Source organism: Castor canadensis, chromosome 3 (genome assembly GCF_047511655.1).
Source record: "Castor canadensis chromosome 3, mCasCan1.hap1v2, whole genome shotgun sequence".
In the NCBI taxonomy this organism is placed as follows: Eukaryota; Metazoa; Chordata; class Mammalia; order Rodentia; family Castoridae; genus Castor; species Castor canadensis.
Window position 1 is genome coordinate 85,393,087 of NC_133388.1, and position 21,165 is coordinate 85,414,251.

A 21,165-nucleotide genomic window follows, 5' to 3' on the forward strand; every position below is an offset into this window, starting at 1 on the left:
AAGCCTTTTTTTGAAGGAATACACACTGAATTTCAAAAATATTTACTAACTAAAATAAGTTCTTTTTTGTAGCATATAGAAATACAACATTTCCATTACATAGTTACTGGGTGGCACGGCTGTAGACTCACCAGGAAAAACTGGCGGCTGTTAACTTGTCTACCATGCTTAACTGCCTGTAATGTCCTGTGCATAGTGTTATCAGCTGTTAGAACTAAGATGGATCACTTACCTAACTCATCCAACAGAATGTATTATTTAATTGATCTACTTTGGTATATGAATTTTAAGCATATGCTGTGTCAGCTGTTGCTTCTCTCTACAACCATAATTTTGGTTGTTTACTTTTGTATCTTCTCTAACACTGGAGACCTTTAGCTGAGTCCTGGTCACAGGCATTATGAGGTTTTCTTTGTACTACTACATTAGGTATAATATACTCAAACTTGGTTTTGGTGGGGGTTTTTTTGTTTGTTTTGTTTTGTTGTTGTGCTGGGAGGGGGTACATTTTGACATGTACAAAAGTTCTTACAGTGTATCATAGTTGAGCTCACCTGCTCCATCATTCTCCTTTATTCCTCCCCCCGCCCACCCCCACCCCCGCCTCCTCTGGTGTTGTTATCTTTATTATTGTTCTGGTGGTAGTACTAAGGTTTGAACTTTGCACTTGCTAGGCAGGCAATCTACCACTCAATTGAGCCAGGTTTTCTAGTGAAAGTCTTCTTTCACTAGAAAAGGCAGTTCAGTGATTCTACAGTAGGTGGCAGCAATTTCAAATTTCATTTTACTCTTTTAAGGTGGAACAAATGCTAATGCTAGATCTTCTTTTTCTTTGTAACCGGTTGACTCCAGGCATGATTGGACCTGCGATATTCCTGGTAGCCGCTAGATTTATAGGCTGTGATTATCCTTTGGCTGTTGCATTCCTAACCATATCAACAACTTTTGCTCTTCTGGATTTAGCATCAACCATCTGGATATTGCTCCTTTGTGAGTACAAATATTAAGAATTTGCTCTGATTGACTTTAAATTCTTTTCTTATACTCATGATAAAATATATGTAAATAAATTTTACCATTTTAGCCATTTTCAAGTTGCAGGTCATGCCAGTAAGTACACTGACCTTGTTGTACAACTATCTCTACAACTTTTCATCTTCTCCCACTGGAATCCTACACCTGTTAAACAGTAATACTGCATTTCCCCTCCTCCCATGCCCTGGTAACCGTCATTCTGCCTTCTGCCTCTGTGAGTTTGACCACTGTATGAATGACTTTAAATCTCTTCACGATTTCAATTTACACAATAAATTGTTTTTAATTTTTTAAGTGTATCACCTTGCCTAGAGTATTCTCATAAGAACATGGTATAAGTGTATCTCTCCACCCAGCTAGAACAGGAACTCTGGGCAACCTCAGCTCATCATGGTGCTTGGCACATTGTGGGCATTTAGTCAGATAGCGAATGCCAAGGAGCAGACCAACTGATGTGTCCAATTTTGACATTACCTGTGCAAATGGAACTGTGCAGTACTTGATAGTTTACAGAACACATTCTCAAACATTAGCTTAATTTATCCTTGACGAGTAACAGTGAGGCAGGTGTTCTTGCCCTATTTTAAGGCTGAGACAATCAGGTCTAGAGAAATTAAGTGGTTTGTCTTAAATCACATACTATTAAGTGATAGAGCCATAATTTGAACCTAAAATTCCTACTTTTAAGCCTGAAATTCTGCATCTCCTTGTACATCTCTGGAAGCATTGAGCCAACATTCTTCTAGAATTCTTTTTTGCCAGCTGACAAGGTAAAGGAAGATACTCTATAAACATTTTAACCCACAAGATTTAGTATACTTAATTTGTAAAAATAGTGAATATGATTTTTTTTGAGAAAAGAGAGTCTTTTACCCTTTTTCGTCTATCCCAAATTCTTCAGAATCCTCTGATTCCTGTTGATCCTCTCCCTTCCCTTCAATACACACTTCAAAAGAAGCTCCACTACATACCCTTTTTTTTCTTTGCTTTTCTTTTTTTTTTTTTTGGTATAGGGTTTGAACTCAAGGCTTTGTGCTTCCAAAGCAGGCACTCTACCACTTGAGCTACACCTCCCACCCATTTTGTTTTCATTATTTTGTATATCAGCCTCCCAAGTAGCTAAGATTACAGGTGTGAGCTACTGGTGCTCTGTTCACTACATACCTATAGACTTTGTGTGTGTGTGTGGGGGGGGGGTACTGGAGAGTAAATTCTGGGCCTCAATAGGCAGGTGTTTACCACTTGAGCCACACCTCAACCCTTTTTTTTCTTTTCTTTTTTTTCTACCCCAACCCTTTTTGGGAGGCAGAGGCAGGAGGATCTTGAGTTCCAGGCTAGCCTGGGCTACATGGTGAGACCCTGTCTCAAAAAAATAAATTAAAAAGTAAAATGTAAAAAAGGCTGAGGAATATAACTCAGTGAGAAAAGAGCTTGCCTGACATGCACAAGACCCTGAATTCAAACCCCCATACCACAAAAACAAACAACAACAACAAATACCTCACTAGTTGTTTCTAGTCCCCTATGTCTTGGTTAACAGGGATTACATATCTTATTATCATGTTGTTTTTTAGTTAATTCTTGTTGCAGTAACAACCCACTGTCCACTCAGTAGTCCAGCTCTCCTAGTTAGAACAAAAACACTTGAGGACCATAGACACTTAAGCATTCAGCACCAGGGCTTGTGGTTAAAAAAAAAAAAATCATCGAGTTCAGTGATCACTGTGGTTTTAGCAAAGTGCATTATAAGGCATAATATTATTAAGTGTTGATTTGGAATAAAACACGTTGGGTAACATTTTAAGACTTTCTTCATCTACAAAATGACAATAATTATCTCTACCTCATGAGACTGATTTCCTGTTAAATGAGATGATAAATGTAAAAGACTTAGAACCAGGCCTGATAGGTTTCCAATAAACAGTCAATATTCCTATTAACATATAATTGTGTACATGGTATTTTCCAAGCCTTTTCTTCCATGGACTGAAATAGAGGATTTCTGTGGGCTATGTTATTGCCCATATTTAATCCCTTAAATATGTTAGGTTTTCAGCTGTTACTTCCACAGAATTCTGGTACTCCAGCAGCAGAGAACTCAGACTGATGCCATACCAGTGTGTTCTTCGAAGCAGTCATCGCTCTTTCATGGCCTTTCCTGGCCAACTGTGATAGAAATACTTGAATGAGCTTCTTAGTGCTGACATTTAGAATTTCACAGCATTCATCTGCTCTTAATAACTGTCACTGAAAAGGCCTGGGAACACTACATTTGGTTCCTCCTGTGGCCAAGGTGTTAATGGTTTAAAAAAAGAGAGACAGGTCCTGCCAAGACTGGTAATTTAACATATGCTCCCTAAAGGGGATAAGCCAAAAAGATTTGTGCTCATGCTTTTCTTATTGTGTCATATGTGTGCAGATTTAAAACAGAAAAAGTTATGATGTTTATAGATAACTGAATTAAATTCAGCAGAATTTTTTTTTTCATGGGACTGGGATTTGCACTCGGGTCTTCACGCTTGCAAAGCAGGCACTCTACTTCTTGAACCACACCTTCAATGCAGTTTGATCTGCATGGGGCCTTACAAACTGTTTCCCAGGGCTGGACTCAAACCATGATCCTCCTGATCTCAGACTCCCAAGTAGCTAGGATTACAGGTGTGAACCACTGGTGCCCAAGAAGAGGATTTATTATTATTATTATTTAGGTACCTTTCCATCCAAAATGGTAAGGAGATTTCAAATCAGCAGGCTGCAACTTAGATATTGAGAATCCTAACCCTAATAGAAGTGTTATTATCCCACGATAAGACTACATGGGCCAAGAAAACATCAAGCCTCTTGAATTTTGTCCAGAATTTACTTTATAATTACATGATTATCTCCCCCCAAAATAAAAGCTATAATTGGACTTTGCATATATCTAGGTGACCTTTATGAAAAGTAAGTGCTATTACTTAATCACATTTTTAACTTAGCTCCTTCACCACCTCTAAATTTTATTGCAAAAATATCAACTCTATATTGCAAACAATGACAAAGACTGAAAAAGAATGCCACAAACTAAAAAGTTGAGCTGGCACAGTGGCTCAAGTGGTACAAGGCTGCCTAGCAAGTGTGGGGCCCTGAGTTCAAACCCCAGTGCTGCCAAAAAGAACCAAAAATTAAACTCAGATCTACACTCTTCCAGGCGCATTTTTTGGGCTGGCAGAGCGGCTCAAGTGGTAGAGTACCTGCATAGTGAGCCTGAGGTCCTGGGTTCAAACCCCAGGACCACAACAACAAAACTAAAAAAGTTTAAAAGAAAAAGAAGTTACAGGGTAAACTAAGTTTCCATTTCATAAGATGTGAACCATTAAATTTATAAAAAATAATTTCAAATACTGAAGTTGGAAAAATAAAAGTTCAAAGATATCCAGCTTTGACAGGCAAGCTGCAACAGGGACTGTGTTTATAAGATAAGGGACAGAATGCCAAGGCATCTAACAGAAGGCATAGCCAGGACGGTGCAAGTCAAGTTCCATTACCCAGACTCAAAGAGCTGTCCATAGACTTGTTCTAGAATTTTCTCAGACATTGCCTGAAAATTGTAGAGTATTGGTTGCCTTTGTAAAGAAAAGAAAAATCCTGCTTAAAAATGATACTGACTTTAACCAATTAACATTTTTTAAAAAAAGAAAAGAAAATATCAACTCTAAATATGATGAACCTTCTAGGACATAAAATTATGTTAAATTAAAACTTAGGGATTCCTAAAAGAGAAACATTTCAGTTTCTTCAATTAAGACAGCAATTAAGGGCTGGAAGAGTGCCTCACTAGCAAGTGCAAGGCCCTGAGTTCAAACTCCAGTACTGGAAAAAAAAAGGGACAACAATTAAAAGAAATGAACTGGTTGAAACACACCACAATTTGTGATGACACTCAGCAACCCTAGTATGTAATCCAAAATACTGCATATTGTATGATTCTATTCATATAAAATTCCTGACTGGGAATTGCCAGTCATTGGAGTCAGTGCCCAAGACGGGTATTAGTCTGCATGGAAAAATGCTCCCTGGATAGTGGAGCCTGGTCAGGAATCTTTAGGCACCTAATGGCCAGTTCGTTATAGATAATGATAAGCATTTCATTCTTAGTATGGTGATTCCTGATGACCTTGGCCATGGTGGCCTTCCTTAGTCTCATGTGTTCCTAATTTAAACACACACACACACACATATTGTAAACCCAATTTGCCTGCTGGGGCAGTGTGCAAAGATTTGGCTGTAAGCAAATATGTAATTGGTGAGACAGGTGAGCTATGAAATTGTATGATCTCATGTTTACAATCATAAACTAAAAATACAAATATAGAGAAAAGTAATTAGGATGTTTTCTAAAATGTTAATGTTAATTATCTCTATTTGAAAGAATTATAAGTAATTTTAATTTCTTAATGTTTTCCCTTTTTTATGAATTGGTGGGGGGTGGTTCTGGGGTTTGAACCCAGGGCCTCCCTCTTGCTAAGTAAGTGCTCTACCACTTGAGCCATGCCCCAGCCCTTTTTGCTTTAGTTATTTTTCAGATAGGGTCTCACACTTTTTGCCCAGGCCAGCCTAAAACCTTGATCCTCCTACCTATGCCCTCCATATAGCTGGGATTACAGACATGAGCCTCCATACCCAGCTTGCTAGTGACATGGAGTCTTACTAACTTTTTGCCCCAGGCTGGTGTCAAACCACAATCCTCCCAATCTCCACTCTTCAAGTGGCTTATTTAATTTTCAGTAAGTATAATTCAATTACATAATCTGGAAATAATTTTGGTTTTGTGGTGCTAGAGATTGAATCCAGGGCCTCAAGCATGCTAGGCGAGCACTCTACCACCAGTAGAACTATAACCCCCCAGCTCATAAACTTTTTTTAACTTTAAAAAATTTAAGCCAGACACACCAAGCCTCCTATCCAGAAACAGCATGTATGAAAAATCGTATGTCAGCTCTATTCTGTATCACTTTAAAGGGATCAGTTTGCAGGGCACTAATGGCTCATGCTTACGATCCTAGCTACTCAGGAGGCAGAGATCAGAAGGCTCGTGGTTCAAAGCCAGCCTGAGCAAATAGTTCTTGAGTCCGTATCTTGAAAAAAGCCTATCACAAAAAAGGGCTGGTAGAGTGGCTCCAGGTGTAGGCCCTGAGTTCAAACCCCATACCGGAAAAAAAAAACAAAAAACAAAAAAAGAGTTAAAGGGATCAGTTCAAAGGCCGTGTTCCTCTATGCAAATAATAATAATAATGTCACTAAAATTTTAATGAGCTATTATTTCAGACCCCTAAGGTAGCAAAGATTAGAAAGTTCGATGCTGCACCTGGCTGGGGTTATAGCTTAGGAGTAGAGTACTCACCTAACAGGCTCGAGGACCTGGGTTCAATCCCTAGCACCACAAAAAAAAGGAAAGAAAGAAAGTGTGAAAACACTAAGGGGAGGTAGGGAACATGACAGGCAAAGCAGTTCCACAAAGCAGTTCCACAAAGCAATTGAAATCAAACAGGACTCCATCCATTGGCACCATTGCCCCCCTAGGTAGACGTCAAGAGTAATTCTTGTCCCACAGTTGATAAGGAAGCATGTACACCACACTGACTGTTGTAACATACATGGAGGTGACCAGGAGTCCATCATTAGCGAAATATTAGTAAATGTATGGAAGTCTACTGAGGAAAAGTATACCATAGTAACACGGAAGTCTGAAAAAGTATTCAGTTAAAACAAAAAAGAGAGAGGTGTGGCTCCAGTGTGGCTCCAGAGGTGTGACTGCTTTGCAATCTCCAAGCTCCGAGTTCAAACCCCAGTCATGCAAATAAATAAATAAACAGCATAGCACAATACCACTTCCAATTTTTAAAAAAATATAAAAAGTGATACTTTTCTGAGGATACTTGTATAATTTAGTATATGCATATTAAACATATTAGAGTAGGCAGCAATGCATGGGAGGAAAGTGAGCAGACATGGGGAGGGAGAGGGAACAATTAAAAGCAAAGCTGGATATGGTGGTACATACCTTTAATCCCAGCACTCAGGAGGCAGAGGCAGGAGGAACACAAGTTGGAGGCCAGCCTGGCCTACACAGGAAGATCCTATCTCTTAAAAAAGAAAACAAAACAAATCTGTGGGCCGACATTGAACATAAGGCTCTACAAACATGCGAACAAGAGGTAAAAATCACTTTTAGTGGATACTCGATGTGTTAAAGTAGAGGAGGAAAGAGACGCTTTCTAATTTTCACTCCTCTGCATTAATTCTTTTGCAAGGAATGTGCACTGCTTGGTTATTAAAATGCTGCAGATGCAAAGTTATTAGGACTGTGGAGGAAGTGTTGTATATATTCTAGTGGGGTTACTTTTTCAAAATGGCTGTATTGAGAAATAATTCCCATACCATAAAATTCATGTTTTAAAAGTGCACAATTGCTGGGTGCCGGTGGCTCACACCTGTAATCCTAGCTACTCCGGAAGCAAAAATCAGGACAGGAACAGTTCCAGGCCAGCCCCGTAAAATGGTTTGCAAGACCCTGTCTGTAAAATACCCAACATAAACCAGGGCTGGTGGAGTGGCTCGAGTTGTAGAGTGCCTGCCTAGCAAGCATCAGGCCCTGAGTTCAAACCCCAATACCACCAGAATAAAGGACACAATTCAGGGCTGGGGATGTAGCTCAATGTTACAGCATTTACATAGCACGCACAAGGCCCCCGCTCTACTTCCACCCCCAAAAAGTGTACAATTAAAAAAAAAGGTGGGAGGGAGGGGCAGTGGTGTAGTACTTTATTAGCATGTAAGAGGCCATAGGTTCAAGGACCTAGGTTCAACCCCCAGCCACACACACACACACACAGACACAGTACAATTTAGCGACTTTTATTATATTCACAGTCATTCAACTATCAAATTTCTAATTTCCGAACATTTCCTCACCCCAAAAAGAAATCGTGTATCAACTAGCAGTCCCTCCCCACTTCCCCGCTGCCCACCCCCGCCAACTCAAAGTCTACTTCCCTCCTCCATAGACAAGCTTATGCTGGACATTTTCTATAAGTGGAGTTATACAATCTGTGGTCTCTTGTAGTTGGCTTTTTTCTCTGAGCATAACGTCTTCAAGGTCCAGCTTGAAAATGTACCATGCTTCCTTCTTTTTTATTTATCTCTTCATCTGTTGGGCATATTTGAGTTTTTCTACTTTTGTAAACATTCGTGAACAGATGCATTGTACCGGCATATGTTGTCAATATCCCTTGCGCATAGTCATTTTACTTTTGTTTAAATAAAGTAGGCCCAGAAAAATCAATAAATAAACCGTGAACACTTACACCAAAATGTAAGAATGACTGTTTCTGATCTTTTGTTTTGCCCCAGGGCCAGGGATCAAACCCAGGACCTTGCACACGTTAGGCAAGCACTCTTCACCCGGCCAAATCCCTAGCCCTTTGCAGTGATTATTTCTGGATAGAGAATGAAAGATCATTTTTTTCTCCTTTATGCTTTAATTATTTTTGAAAATAAAAGCCTTTAGTCAGGAGAAAAATGCATTGCTCACTATCACTGTTCCCCCTGGCTCTGGGCACTGGCATTCCACACCCAGGAATGGGCAGGACGGCGCGTAGGTTTCCTTTACTCACCAGAAAACCATCCTGAAGAAAAGCTCCGAGAGCTGGAGTGTGCCTCAGTGGTGGAGCGCCTGCCGGGCATGTGGCAGGCCCTGGGTTCCAACAGCCAGGCATGGTGGTACATATCTGTAATCTCAGCACCCAGGAAGCTTAGGCAGGAGGATGCATAGGGGTTCCAGACCACCCCAGTGTACATATCAAGATCCTGTTGAGGAAAGAAGGAACGAGGGAGGGAGGAAGGAAGGAAGTTAGTCAGTTAGTAAGTTAGGAAGGAAGTTGGGGAAGTCCACCTCTAAGCCTTTGTTTCCAACCCAGAAGGGAGCATTTCACTGGGACTGGAGGAGGCCAGCTTGTACCTCACAGGGTAAGAATTTGTCCTTTCTGGCAGGAACAGGAAGCTAACCCTGGTGTTTAGAGGAGCATTTCTGGAAAATGCAATCGTCTAATAGACTTTGTTGAGCGTGGGGGTTCTTCTGCAGGTTTGTACTAAGAACAGAGGCTGAGGCCAGCATTCTAAAAGCCAACAGAATGTGACAAACACCCTGCTTTTTGTTCTTAGGTTCTTGGTGGTACATGGACTAAAAGGAGGTCCAGCAGCGGCTGGCTGCCTCTAAACATCTCCAGGAAGTCCCATCCATGCCCATAGTGGCCCTCAGCGCTGGACAGTTTGGACCCCAGCTGGCCTGTGCCCAGGGTCCACAGGCTGCCCCAGCTCCAGCATTGCCTGTGGGCCATGTGCTGACCAGCACCTCTGCCCCTAGTGTCCTGGTCACCCTGAGCCCTGCCCAAGACAGCTCCCTGCCACCACCCAACCCCATCATGACAACCAAACTCAAAAGCTGCCCCGCTAGGTCCCCTCTGCCATCCCCAGGGGTACACTTCCAGCTGTACAGTGTCTCCAATCCACCAGTGCAGTCCATCTTCGCCTCCCTTTACTTTCTTTCCTTCCTTCCTTCCTTCCTCCGTTCCTTGCTCCCTCCCTCCCTCCTCCTTCCTTCTTTCCTTCCTTCTTTTTTTTTTTTTTTGGTTCTGGGGTTTAAACTCAGGGCCTACATGTTGAGCCACTCCACGAGCCCTTTTTTATGATGGGCATTTTCGAGATGGGGTCTCTTCAAACCTTGATCCTCTCTGCCTCCTGAGTAGCTAGGATGACAGGTGTGAGCAACTGGTGCTGGCAAGACCAATTTTTTTTAATACAAACTCTTATAGCACATACTGTGGAATCGGAACCCAGGCAGTCACTGCCACAGCCATGCTCTGAAACATGAAACCCGGCCTCTGAGTGCTCCCTAAGGGCTGAAAGAGAGGTGAAGCGCTTGATTAGGCTCATGTACTCGGGCATCAGTGATATGTTTACTAGGAGGACATTGCCCATCCTCCTAATACATGTTCCCATCAACCATCCCAGAAACAAAGCTGCTACTAGGCTCTACCCCAGTGTTCTAAGACTGTGAGCTGGTGTGCTCCAGCCTTCTTTCCTCTACCCTGCAGTCTCAGCTAACCTAAAATCCAGTTTATACACTTCTGCACATCAGCATTTTCTCTCTGCTTGTCCCTCTACCTGGACTATCTCTCTAGTCACCCCTCTCTACCCAACTTCTTCAGCTGAAACCACGTGGATGTTCAAGGCCAAGATCAAGGGGACATTCCACTGTCACACAGACAGTCTCTCCAGAGTCTGAAATCCTACAGCTTTTATCTGTCCCCCTCACAGCCACATGTCTTATCTACCCAACTTGGTCAGCAATTGCTTTGCACACAACACTGAGGCCAGCACATTTCTACATAAGTAGCTCTCAGTGGATGTATATCCTACATTGTTTGCCTTTGTCCATCCTCTCTGCTAAATATCTGTAAAGAAGTATGATCTGTTGATATTTTAAAGACAGAAGACTTCCTCCTAAAAAGGAAGCCATGATTTTGTTCAGGAATCTAGCACACAAAAATCAAAAGAGAACCTGATTTACCTGAGCCACTGCCATCCACTAGAAATAGGATTATAAATTTTCTCATAGTGACATTAAAGAGTAAAAGCAAGCAGGTGAAATTAATTGAATAAATTTTATTTAACCCAGAATATCTAAAACAGGGGCTGGGGGTGGAACTCAGTGGTAGAGTGCTTGCCTAACATGCTTAAGAATCTGAGTTTATCCCCAGCACTGAGAATAAAAACAAAAATTTTAAAAAGAAGAAGAGTGGAGTCAGGTGTGGTAGTACATGCCTGTAATCCCGTCACTCAGGGGCTGAGGCAGGAAGATGGAAGGGGAAGGGGCCCGAGCACCAGTGCCTCATGCCTGTAATCCTAACTACTCAATAGGTAGAGCTCAGGAGAATCTCTGGTTCAAAGCCAGCCTAGGCAAATAGTTCACAAGCCCCTATCTCAAAAAAAAAAAATCCCAGCACAAAAAACGTGCTGGTGGAGTGGCCCAAGGTACAGGCTCTGAGTTCAAATCCCAGTACTGCAAAAAAATTAAAAAAGGAGAGGTGGGGGCTAGGACTAAAGAGAGGGAGAACAGGGAGGGCAGGGGTAAGAAGAAGATAATGTACAAAAACCATTATTTCAGTAGGCAGTCAATACAAAAAGAATAGATTTTATTTTTGTGTATGTGAAGTGTTTAGAATCTGTGGAGGATTTTACATTTACAACACATATTAATTCAGATCAGCCACAGTTCAGGTGCTCCATGGCCCCAGTGGCCCCATATGGCTAGTACCTCCCTATGTCCAGGGCAGGTCTGAGCCCTTCACAAAGGCTGTATTGGTCCAGGGGTTGTAGTCTGGAGACCTGAGTTGTGCTGATCAGACTGAAGGAAATGATTTCCAGTCCTCGATGGGAGAGGTTTCCTCCCAACACTGGTAGCCTCCATGGGAATCATCTAGGAACCCGAAGGGAGCTCCCACAGGACTGGTGTCACGATGATGCCAACATGTAGGATGGAAGAAGTAGAAGACAAAAAGAACCCGTGCCCCTAATACCAGCACCAATCACACAGGGCCTGCGGCTCACTCACCCTGCTTCTAGTTACAAAAAAATAGTACATTTTCCTTTTGTTTCAGCCAGACTGAGTCAGAATTTCCCTAGCATCCAAGAGCATCCCCAAGTCAGAGCCAACTCAGGAAGCCAGGTCTACACCTCCTATGGGCAGCCTCTCCACCAGGATGGCTCGAAAGAAAGATTTGTAGCACATTCATTCCATGGCCCAGTGCTGGTCCTGCCAATAAAGTGGAAGTAAGGATCCCTCACTCACAGAGTGAGGCAGCACAGCTGTAAATGTCACCTTGGAGCCCAGGAGGGTGGGAAGTCCCTACTCAGGCAGCAACTCTGCTCTGTGCTCCAAGTGAGCACTGTGTGCCAGGGCAGGCATTTCAACAGCCCTTCAACACCTCCTCTGGATCCAGCAGACCCTGGAACTGCCCCAAAGCTGGACAGGCATGCGCCCTTTGCCCGGAGGCAGCCCAGGAAGCCACGCTTGCCACTGTGACATGGCAGCATTTTCTGGCAGGGTAGTGAAGATAGGATCACTGCGTTCCAGGCTAACGGCTGGTGTGAATAATTTCCAGGTTAAGTCAGAAAGATTGACAGTGAGGACAGCTGTGTTCCATCGACTGCAATGCAGCAGCAACTGGGAAAACACACCGAGGAAATGGTCACAAGCGCGGCAGGAAACAGCTCATTGCATTTTGCTCATAAGCAGCAGCAGTGTGTGGACAGACCTGTGCTCAGGCAGACAGACAGACATGGCTCACTGACAAGGCCCAGAACACCTACTTTACAAGTGGGAAGTCTTAAGTTCATATACTAAAATTGCAAAAGAAATGAGAACTTGAAGTTGGGTGCCAGCTGCTCACATCTGTAATCCTAGCTACTCAGGAGGCAGAGATCAGGAAGATCAGGGTTCAAAACCAGCCCAGAGGAATAGTGCTCAAGACCCTATCTTGAATTAAAAAGGGGGGGGGGAATTTAATGAGAACATCAATTTGTAGATATTTAAAACTATAAATGTAAATTTGAAAAATTCAGGAACTTTTTTTCTGGGGTAGAACTGGGGTTTAGAACTCAGGGACTTGCACTTGCTTGGCAGATGGTCTACCCCTTGAGCCACAGGACCTTTAATAATCCAACACCTCGGTCCCAAATCAGGCAAAAGGTCTACGGACTTGAGATTTACATAGTTGGGCCTGATGGGAACAAACCTCTTCTGATAAATCTTGCCATTCATTATTCTTACGATAGTCATATTCAAACTGTGTGACTGAGTTCAGATGGGGTCTACCTGCTGCCATCTTATGAAGAATCGAGTCTAGGAGAATGCTGGGGGAGGTGAATTCAGCTGTGATATATCATAAGACCTTTTGTAAGTGTCATAGTGTGCCCCTAGTACAACAATAATATGGTAATAAAAAATGTAAAAACAAAACTCAAAGTATCTGCTGGGCTCTGGTGGCTCATGCCTTTAATCCTAGCTACTCAGGAGGCAGAGAGCAGGAGGATAATGGTTCAAAGCCAGCCCAGGCAAATAGTTCCACAAGACCCTATCCCCAAAAAAAAAAAAAATCTTCACAAAAAAGGGCTGGTGGAGTGGCTCAAGGTGTAGGCCCTCAGTTTAAGCCCCAAACTGCAAAAAAAAAAAGGTATCATGAGTCCTTTATTTCATATACAGCACTTCCTAATACACATTTAACTGAATGTTCCTTCTCATTCAGTTTGTTAAAATTGAATGTTTTAACTTTAGAGGTAATTACCTTTAAGGTTAAAATTAATGTACTAAAACCTCGCCAGGTGCCAGTTGGTCACACCTGTAATCCTAGTAAATCAGGAGGCAGAGATCAGGAGGATTTTGGTTCAAAGCCAGCCAGGAAAAATAGTTTATGATACCTGATCTTGAAAGAACACGTCACAAAAAAAAAAGATTGGCAGAGTGGCTCTAGTGTTAAGAGCACCTGCTTAGCAATTGTGAGGTCATGAGTTCAAGACCCATTGGCAACAAAAAAATACATATTTAAAACTCCAGTTATTTGTCACACTTCCTGAAATTTTCCTACTTTATATTCCAAATGACATTGTCCAGGACCAAAGCAGGTCTGTCTACTTATTTGATGTCCTTACTTTCTTTTCCAGTCCCTGTGCTGCCACACCCTACAAGGCAACCATGTTGACAAATTCACTTGCTTTGTCGCCCTGCTTTCTTGACCTAGATTAGAGAACCCCCACTGATACCCTGAGACTCAGAGAACCCCCACTGATACCCCGAGACTCAGGTCCAATGTCATGTCCTATGGGGAAGGTTTTGGGCTCCAACAGTCAGCTTTCCCACGCATATCTCTGTGTCAATACTTATTTCCTTGCTGAAATTATCTTTGTCAATGCCTGTCTTCTCTAAGTGTCCTAAACACCCTATGGTCTGACACCATAATCTGCTCGTCTTTGTAGTTCCAGTGACAAGTCTGGTGGTGCCTGACATTCAATCAGTGGGGGACAAATGACTGAGACTGAGCAAATGAATCCATGAATGCATTATGACCCTGCAAAGCTATACTGAAAATAATTTGCCTGTGTGCCGCCAGAGAACTTCAGGAACATGGGTAAGTACGATGCACAGACACCCAAAGAGGAAGCACTTAGCCAAGCACACATTGAACTAGACTGGGAGGCAGCTGGCCACGTGTGCGAACAAAACCGAACTTCCACGGTGGGCTCTTGGCTCATCCTTATCCCTACAGCTACGTGGCTGCAGAGAAATTTCACAACCATTAAGCACATTCTGTATTGAAAGCCTGCTTACTCATCATGCCTTGCCCAAACCCTGCTGCTCAATCCCAACTGCTCTCTTCCCACAAGTTTTCCAAGGAATACTGCCACCAGTGTGTCTATTGGGGTGAGCTGAGGGAAAACCAGCAACTCCCAGAAGCCAGGAAAAGTGGGTTGTGTGATCAGGAGATGCCCACAAGATTAGCTGCACCTGGAACTTGCTGGACCACACAGGATTTGACCTTCTACTTTCCAAAGATGGTCCAACAGGACAGCAGTCTGATCTTCCACTTTATGAATGTGACTCTCCTGAAATGATCATATAGTCTATGTAGTGACATCCTTGATTTGTAAAGACATTATTATAGCTAAAAACATACTTGTTCAACTATTATATTTAACATGTACACAAACTAATGGAAGATTTATAACCCAGAGCAAAATGCCAGGGAAACAGTCATTCTGAACTTTGTTCTTGCAGGCTGGCAGGATTTGGTGCAGGGAGGCACAGAGGAGTATGGCACGAGCCATTTAGTTTCTGTGTCTGATCTCTGAGACTGATAGTTTGCTAAACCAGCCACCATTTTCAGGCAATGGTTCTCCAAGTGAGGTACAGGCACCAAGTTTCAAAGAACCAGAAACTTGTTCAAATGCACATAATTATTTGGGGGGGGGGCAGTACTGGGATTTGAACTCAGGGCCCTATGCTTGCTAGGCAAGCCCTCTTCCACCTGAGCCACTCCACCAGCCCTCAAATGCACATTATTGACCCCACCCAGACCTACAGATGCAGTAGCCCTGGGGCCCTTTGGATCTGTATTTTGGCCTGACCTCCAGATAAGGTGCATGTGTCCTGAGGTGAGACAGACAGTGTTAGGCTCCAGGGTAAAGGCCTGAGGCAGGCCTTCCTCCTCTGGTGTGCGTGTCACTGGAACCAGGCAGCCCCAGGCCTGCTGTATCCATGGCTACTCCAAGAACCACTCTCCTCCTCAGCTCAGTCCTAGGCCGTTTAAGTCCTAAATCCTTTGAAAATATGGAGCAATTGCTGTTTGCTCCATGTATATAGAGTTTCAAAACACTTTTCAGGTTGGAGATATAACCAGTGGTAGAGCGTTTGCCTAGCACATGCAAGGCCCTGAGTTCAATTCCTAGCACTGTAAAAAACAAACAGAAGCTTTTAAAAAGTATATTTTGTTGGCTGGCAGAGTGGCAGGAGTGGAAGAGCACATGCCTAGCAAGCGTGAGGCCCTGAATTCAAACCACAGGCCACCAAAAAAAAAGTCTCCTTTACTGTTCAAAAAGTACAATTTTCCCCCTTGGGAAAAAAAGAAAGTTATAAAATAGGTTTTTTGTTCCTTTTCATCAGAAATTATGATTGTTTTAAAAGTTAAACAAAAAAGTTCTGAGGTTCATGCTTTCCCCAGGCTCAGAGGACAGGGAGCTGCATTAGGTCAGATTGTTTCTGATGCCCTGTAGAGCCAGTCCCCATGGAGAACAAGCATACTTACATTTCTATATAAGTCCATCTTCTACCAACGCTGTTTTATCACATTAATAAATCATTAAATTGCTCCAGAATGAAGGGTCACAGTCTGCCCCTACTTCCAAAAGACAAGTTGCAATTTTTTGTGTGTGTATGTGTGGTATTGGTGTTTGAACTCAGGACCTCATGCTTGCTAGGCAGGTGTTCTACCACTTAAGCCACTCTGCTAGCCCAGCCATTTTTTTTTTAAAATAGGGTTCCCTATTTAATCCAAGTTGGTTTTGAACTCTCTATTCTGAGATTGGGGATTATAATGGTGCATCACTAAACCTCTCTCCAAAGTTCTTAGGGGTTTTCATTTGTTTGTTTTTGGCGGTATTGCAGTTTGAACTCTGGGCTTCACACTTGCTAAGCAGGTGTTCTGTCATTTGAGTCGTTTTTAAGACAGGGTCTCTCGACCTATTTGCCCAGACTGGCTTCAAACGATGATCTTCCTGATCTCTGCCTTCTGAGTAGCTAGGATTACATTCGTGAGCCACCGGTGCCCAGCTTGTTCAAAGTTCACTGTATGCATCTATGAAATTATCACAATGAAAGCCCTCATACAATCAATGTATGCAAATAAAAAGTAAACTAAAATTTTGTTAAAGAAGATCTTAATTAGCCTTTCTTTTTTTTAAAATGGTTCTTGGGATGGAAGCCAGAACCTCAGACATGCTAGGCAAGAGCTGTACCGCTGAGCGGCATCCCCAGGCCTGGCCCTGTATTTAACTCTAGAACCAACAGCACTTCATTCAGTACGGTAGAAGCTGCTTCTGAAGGGCTGACAGAAGAGGCTGATTTTATAGACAAAGGCTGAAGAAAGAACAAAAGAACAAAAAGTAGATTGGTCCTTCAAAGTCGTTTTCATCGTAACTGAGGGATAGAACAATGGGAAATAAATGATTAGGTCACATTAGGACACTTCCTTGTGTGTGGATTGAAGCAGAGGGAACATCATTTTCGTGCTGATTGACATTGCCCAGTTTGGGCAAGTTGGCTATTATCTCTTTAATCTGCTTTCTGGAAAGGTCAGATAAGCCATTAAGTTTCAGCTTGGTGACCTGAAAGTGGCAAGTAGCTCCATTTTGAGTATCCAGCCTGGTTCCTGTAACATTTATTTACAGAGCACTAGTGTCAAGCACCCTGGGGAGTCAAACTGTGCAAGAACCAACAAGACAAGAGTGGTCTTGCCCTCATTCTGGTTTCACTCAACCTTTAATCTTTTGGAGTTTTCTGGTGGTACTGGTGTTTGAATTCAGGGCATCACACTTGCTAGGCTCTACCACTTAAGCCAGTCCACCAGTCACCCTCCCACGCTTTTATTTATTTTTTTTGCCTGGGCTGGCTTCCGGCTGCTATCCTTCCAATCTCTGCCTTCTGAGTAGCTAGGATTACAGGAGTAAGCCACCAGCATCAGGCTAACCTTTAATCTTATTTCCTGCAAACACCTGGGAATTCTTTCAGGACAACTCTGTGTCCTTTCAATATGTATTCATCTTTTTAAAAAAATTACTTTTTTACTTCTTGGCACTACAAGGTGCCAAAATATCCAGAGATTTCATGTCTGTATATGAATATTTTATATGTATACATGTATATTTTAATATATGTTAATATATTTCATACATTGATTTACATATTTTATATAAGACACAACAGGGCTGGTGAAGTAGCTCAAGTAGCAGAGCACCTGCCTAGAGAGCGAGAAGCCATGAGTTTAAACCCCAGTATGCACCTCCCCAAAAAACTAAAACTCCAAAACCCCCCAAAGAAAAACCACACACAACATAATTTTCTCTTAGAGATTATTCCATAGAAGTGCGTACATGTAGAATTGATCCATTAAATATGCTAAAGAGTGTTATATAATTTACTGATTTCAGTTTACATATAGATAACTTATCTTTTACAATTATAAGCAATGTATGTGGGAAGACATTTAGAGGATGAAATTTTAACAAAAAGTGGGGTTTTTTTTTTGATAGCTGGGCATTCCCAGAAATGATATAGCTTTAAAAGTTCTTAATGTGAAATTAATGCACAACTAGGAAAGCGCCCAGGATATAAAAGCACAGGTCAGTGAGTTATCACAATTCCCCCACTGTGTTAATGACCCCTGAGGTTAGAAAGAGGCTGTTGTCAACAAGCCCCTCTCCCCACTCACTTGCTCACCGCCCTTTTTCAAAGCTATTCTTCCCATCTAGCTGAAATTTGGTACTTTGACTGACACCTCCCAGTTCTCTCACCCCAGTCTCTCTCTGGTAATTACCATTTTACTATTTCTGAGTCCAACCTTTTTATTTTTATTTATTTTTCCATTCCATATATGAGTGAGATCATGCAGTGCTTCTCTTTCTGAGCACTGCACGATGTATATGTCTTCCACATTCATTCATGTTGTTGCAAACTCCAGGATTTCCTCCCTTTTTAAAGGCTGACTCGTATTTAATTGCACATATACATGTATATGGCACATTTTCTTTATTCAGTAATTGGTAAACAGTCCACATCTTGACTGTTGTGAATAATGCTACAATGAGCATGCAGATGCAGACATCTTTTGAAATATGGGTTTCATATCTTTTAGATATGTAATCCAATAATAGGATTGCTGGGTCCTGTTCTTAATTTTTTGAGGAACCTCCATGCTGGTTTTCATAATGGCTATACCAAATTATATTGCCATCAACAATGTGCCAAAGTTCCCTTTTCTTCAGATTCTCCCCAATACCTATCTTTTGTCTTTTTGGTAGTAACCATTCTGACAGGTGTACCATGACACTTCATGGTTTAATTTCATTTCCATTTGATTCGTGCTATTGACTATTTTTCATGCACTTTTTGGCCATTTGTGTGTCATCTTTTCAGAAATGTCTATTCAAATCCTTTGCCCACTTAAAAATGAAGTTGTTTTCTACTGAGTTGAGTTCCTGATATGTTTTTGATATTAACTCCTTTTCATAAATATGGTTTACAAACATAGTCTCCTATTCTGTACATTGATCCTTCATTCTGTTGTTTCCTTTGCCATGCAAAAGCTTTTTAGTTTGGTGTATTTTCACTTGTCTATTTTTGCTTTTGTTGCCAATGCTTTTGGGTCATGTGTAAAATTGCCCAAAATTGATCAATGTCACGGAGCTTTTGTCTTATCATTTCTTTTAGTAGTTTCATAGTTTTTGGTCTTACCTTTAAGTCATTAATCCATTTCAAGTTATTATCTTAGCTCTACTTTAGTTGCACAAGCTGGCCTCAAACTTGTGATCCTTTTTTTTTTTAAAATAAAACCTTGCTTTAATGTTGTAATGTGCAATATAGGTATGCCAGGCTGCCAGTTATTATTGAGAGAACAGTGCCCCAGTCAGTGATCCAGAGAGCTGGGAAGCATGTGAACTCACATTTCAGAGCATGTGAACTGGCATTTACAGTTTCTCTTCCTGAAATCCACCTGGACAACATCTGACCACACAGGCATTGCCACAGCACTTGCTTTGATGCTCAGGATACCACAGAGTGAGTTCAGTCTTATGATCTGTGGGTCCTCCAAAGGTTTGGTTGTTAACATCAAGCAAACTGTACTAAACAATATAAGCTATGGCTGCCAAGTACTGGAACTTATTCATGAAACCAAATTATAAAACATTTCCATTTAATCTATACAAAAGATATAAAGTTAAAATTAAAAACACCAACTATCTTTAAGTATTCCAATTCTCCTACAGTGCAGTGTTCCACATCTGTTACCACTGCTGAATGTTTTTAAGGGGAGAGTTAACAAAAATCAAAATAGATAAAGATACTGAACTCATTGGATCCCTTTATTCCATGGTCTTTATCAAAACATGAAAGTGGCCAGATATTTTCTCTACAGCTTAAGTATCAAGACTTATCTGTAATTTATAGTTAGTAATGAACTCTATACTGAGTCATTGGTGGGGCTGAGGTATGAGGACCAATACTAATGATGTGTTACAGGTTGCCAAAATAATTTTGAACACTCCAAATCTTCTTGAAATATAATGGAATGAGCTGATGTTATGACAACAAAATTCCAGGCATATCAGAAGAGCAGGTTAATTGATGTCTAATTTTAATGTCTTAGAAAATGTGGGAGGGTTACTTATTTGAAAATACAGCTAAGTACATTCTACCCTGATTATTTATGTTCATATATGGAAGAACGTGTGATCCTTTTGCCTCAGTTTACCTGGGTTACAGGCTCCTGATATCACACCTGGTTTTATGAATTTTCAGTGTAGGATCTTTTATCTTCTTGGTAAGATTTTTTTTTAACTACTGGTGCTTCACACTTGCTAGGTGGTGCTCTACGATTTGGGCCACTCCACCAGTCCCTTTTTTGTAATTTTTTTTGAGATAGGGTTTTATGCACTATTTGTCTGGGCTGGGTTCAAACCTCAATCCTCCTGATCTCTACCTCCTAAGTAGCTTGGATTACAGGTGTGAGTCACTGACAACTGGTGGTAAGAATTTTTTAAATGTATATTAATTGAACAAAATAACTGTTTCCTTTAGGGCATGTTTTTAAAATGGTAATCACTTCCTTGCTTTTCTTTGTAAATTATGTAAGCATACATTCCTAAATTCTATATTTAAATTTTTCTTTATTTATGAGTTTTGTAAGAAACAAATACATTGTATAATTTTTTGTGTATATTATTTATTCAATATGTATTGTGAGATTCACCCATTTTGCATCTTGTAGCTATATTTCCTTCATTTTCCTCATTGTATAATATTCCATTGTATAAGTATGTACCACAATTCACATATCTATTCCAGTGGTGATGGGACTTTGTTTTCAGTGTTCAGTTGTTACAATTAATGATACAGTGAGCATTCTTGTTTGTGTCTCTAGTGTTCATCCACATATGTAACTCTTGGGAAGGAATATATTATCATCTGCTGTTTGTGTGGCCTGCCACTGTTCCAAAATCACGTTGAAATCCTAACCCTTACTGTGAAACTAGGAGGCGTGGGACATTAGGAGATAATGAGGTTGCAAAGGTGGAACCCTCAATCAATGGGATGAGAGAAATGATTCTTGACCATGTGAGAATACAATAAAAAGAGACACCTGAACCCATGGTGAGGACCCTCACAGACACCAGATCTGCTGGCACCTTGATCTTGGATGTCTCAGCCACCTGAACTGTGAGAAATAGGTACTCACTTTTCTTAGAGCTAAGTAAGTGGGT

General features: G+C 41.4%; 1 protein-coding gene across 1 annotated transcript in view; it reads left to right on the top strand.

The window, feature by feature from the left end:
* LOC141410440 (sialin-like) overlaps positions 1 to 21,165 on the top strand; it is a 345,752-nt gene that overhangs the window by 33,796 nt on the left and 290,791 nt on the right. Inside the window, 1 exon segment of the mRNA XM_074066975.1 lies at positions 853 to 990. Coding sequence (XP_073923076.1) covers positions 853 to 990 — 138 coding nt within the window.